Here is a 2749-nt window from a genome sequence, read left to right on the forward strand (position 1 = left end):
ACTCTCCTTCCTGCTCTCTTTACATAGCTGCAGAAATGTAAAATCTTCAAATTTGCCATTGACACAAATCTGAGTGGGAGTGTGAGATCCAAGAGGGTTGAAGAGAGGCTCCAGTGTGTGACTTGGACAGGTTGGGCGAGTGGGCGATGAGGGATTATTATTATTAGGTATGAGATAATATTATTATCAAATATGAGATTATCCACTTTGGTAACAAAAACAGAAAGTCAAATTATGAATCTGAATGGTGATAGCGTAGAACAAGGGGTGGTACAACAAGAATAAAACGCAAAGTGCTGGAGGAACTCAGTGGGTCAGGCAGCATCTGTGAAGGGAATGGACAGATGAGGTTTCAGTACAGGACCCTTCTCCAGTATAAAGAGGGGTCCCAACCAGTCCATTAAACCTGATTGAGGTTCCTGACAGAAACATCGCCTGTCCGTTCTCTCCACTGATGCTGCCTGACCCTCTGAGTTTCTCCAGCACTTTGTGTTTCGCTCAAGATGCCAGCATCTGCCGTTCCATCTGTCTCCATGGTACAGCATGACCTGGGTGTCCTTGTGTACCAGTTTGTGGAATTACGCAGCTCATTAGATATCTCCAAGGAGTTAGATATAGTTTAAAGGACAAAAGAGATGGTAGGAATCGGGGAGAAAGCAGGAGCAGGCTATTGAATTTGGAAGATCAGCCATGATCACATTGAATGGTGCAGCAGGCTCGAAGGGCCAAATGGCCCACTCCTTTCTACATCTCTCTTTTCCATCTGCCCAGTATTGTTGGTTTTGGAGGGATTTAGCACGGATGTTGGACTTTGAGTATGGAACTGGTGTGCCACAATGCTGAGAACTATATTCTGCATCTCCCCCTTCAATCTAGCTATTGTACTTGAGTTTGACTTGATTGCATTTATGTGCAGTATTATCCGATCAAAACAAAGCTTTTCACTGCACCTATCCAAGTGAGAACAATAAATAAAAAACCTAAACTTAATGAAGCATATCAAGTCACCCTTGACTCTAACCCTCATGCCAACTTTCTGCCTCAGGCTTGTTTTATTTGGCAACAACATGCTGAAACCATGTAACTCAATGAAGCTAGCTTTCAATGTTTAATTGCCGCTGATAGCCATGAACAAACAAAAACTTAAGAAACAGGAATTAGGCTCAACGGCACAAAGTTTAACTTTGATTCTACCCTGCCCCAGCGACATTACTCACAGTGAGATGGTGATAAATCCGAGTCTCTTCTTCCAGCTCCTTCATGGCTGCAGAGATTTTATTCCACACACAATTTCCAGCAGATATCGTCCATTACTGTCGGCCGGGAGTTCAATTCTCACACTGTCCACTTCTGTAGTTGTGAATATTACCACGGATGTGAGTAACTTTCCCCCTCGGTTACGTCCCGTTTGTTTCCCGATACAGTTGCTTGAGGCAGGACTCGCGTTGCCCGGAATTGTTGAGCGATCGGGACCATCTCAGCGGTGCCGCTGCAGTTAGCCAGGCCGCACTTCTCCTAAGACATCAAAGTATCAAAAGCGTAAGGAAAACATTCAGGGGCAGCATCGTCGGTCGATTGAAGACGTCTTTGAGACCTGGGAAATAATTACCAAAGGGCAGTAACAGCTGAGTACGTAGCTATAGAAACCCAGGAAACAAAAATCGACATCAGTCAACGTTAACAGTGAAGGGAGGAGCAATGCTGTCACTCCACAACTCTCCAGGTAAAGTGCACTGAGCAAAGTAGAACAGACAAACATTGGAGGCTGAGATTCAAATAACTTGTTGAGGGTTCGGAGAAAACAGAATGAGTGGATGAACACGCTATTGTCGCAGGTGGCAAGTCACAGGGAAATTCTTTGCTCGCGTACCTAAGGTATGCAAATAGTCGCCACATAAAGACACGTACAAAGTTAAGGGCCTGTCCCACTTTCACGATCTAATTCTTTCATCCCGACCATTTTTTTTACTCGTTGACATTTTTTAACGGGCTGGAAAAAAACGTCCCGACTTACCTGATGCCACGAGTACCTACGGCTAGCATAACGAGATGCTATATCTACGAACTCCTACGAACGGATTACGAACATTCTGCGAGTTTGAATCAAGGGGAAGGAAACTGAATCAACTGGTGAGGTTCACAACCCTTCAGCAGAACTGGAAAGTTGAGAAAACCGAACGTGCTTTAAATAAGCGAGTTTGGAATCTCTCTCGCGCGCGCGCACGCAATGAAGCATGGGATTTGTCAAAGGTCATTCGGGATAAACAAAGAGCGTTGCCAGTGATCGCGAACACAGCGCTGTATAAACTGTGTGTACGTATTGCAACACAGGCCTGGCAGAGCATCACCAGAGAGGACACCCAGCAACTGGTGATGTCCATGAATCGCAGACTTCAAGCAGTCATTGCATGCAAAGGATATGTAACAAAATACGAAACATGACTACTTTCATTTACATGACATTGCTGTGTCCCGAACATTATGGTGCCCTGAAATAGGGGAGGGGGGGGGGGGAGACATTTTGGTTTCACCATGTACATGGTGAAACCAAAATGTATAAAAATGGCTTTTATTCAAATCTGACAATGTCAAATCTCAAATTGTGGAGTACAGAGGCAAATGAATGATGGGTCTTTGTCCCAAACATTATGGAGGGCACTGTATATGGATATGAAAGGATTCAAGGGATATAGGCAAAACGCAAGCAAATAGAACTAGCTTAGATGGGGCTTTTTGGTTAGCATGGACA

At 44.5% G+C, this 2749-nt stretch overlaps 1 protein-coding gene across 1 annotated transcript in view; it reads right to left on the reverse strand.

Annotated features, from left to right (window-relative positions):
* The window catches only part of LOC116985917 (kinesin-like protein KIF19), a 97539-nt gene extending 95490 nt beyond the window's left edge, over window positions 1-2049 (reverse strand). Inside the window, exon 1 of the mRNA XM_033041038.1 lies at window positions 1218-2049. Within this exon, the coding sequence (XP_032896929.1) occupies window positions 1218-1262 (45 nt within the window). The 5' untranslated portion in view covers window positions 1263-2049. The remainder of the gene's footprint in view (window positions 1-1217) is intronic.
* Between the last annotated feature and the right edge of the window lie 700 nt (window positions 2050-2749).

Source organism: Amblyraja radiata, chromosome 22 (genome assembly GCF_010909765.2).
Source record: "Amblyraja radiata isolate CabotCenter1 chromosome 22, sAmbRad1.1.pri, whole genome shotgun sequence".
Taxonomy (NCBI): Eukaryota; Metazoa; Chordata; class Chondrichthyes; order Rajiformes; family Rajidae; genus Amblyraja; species Amblyraja radiata.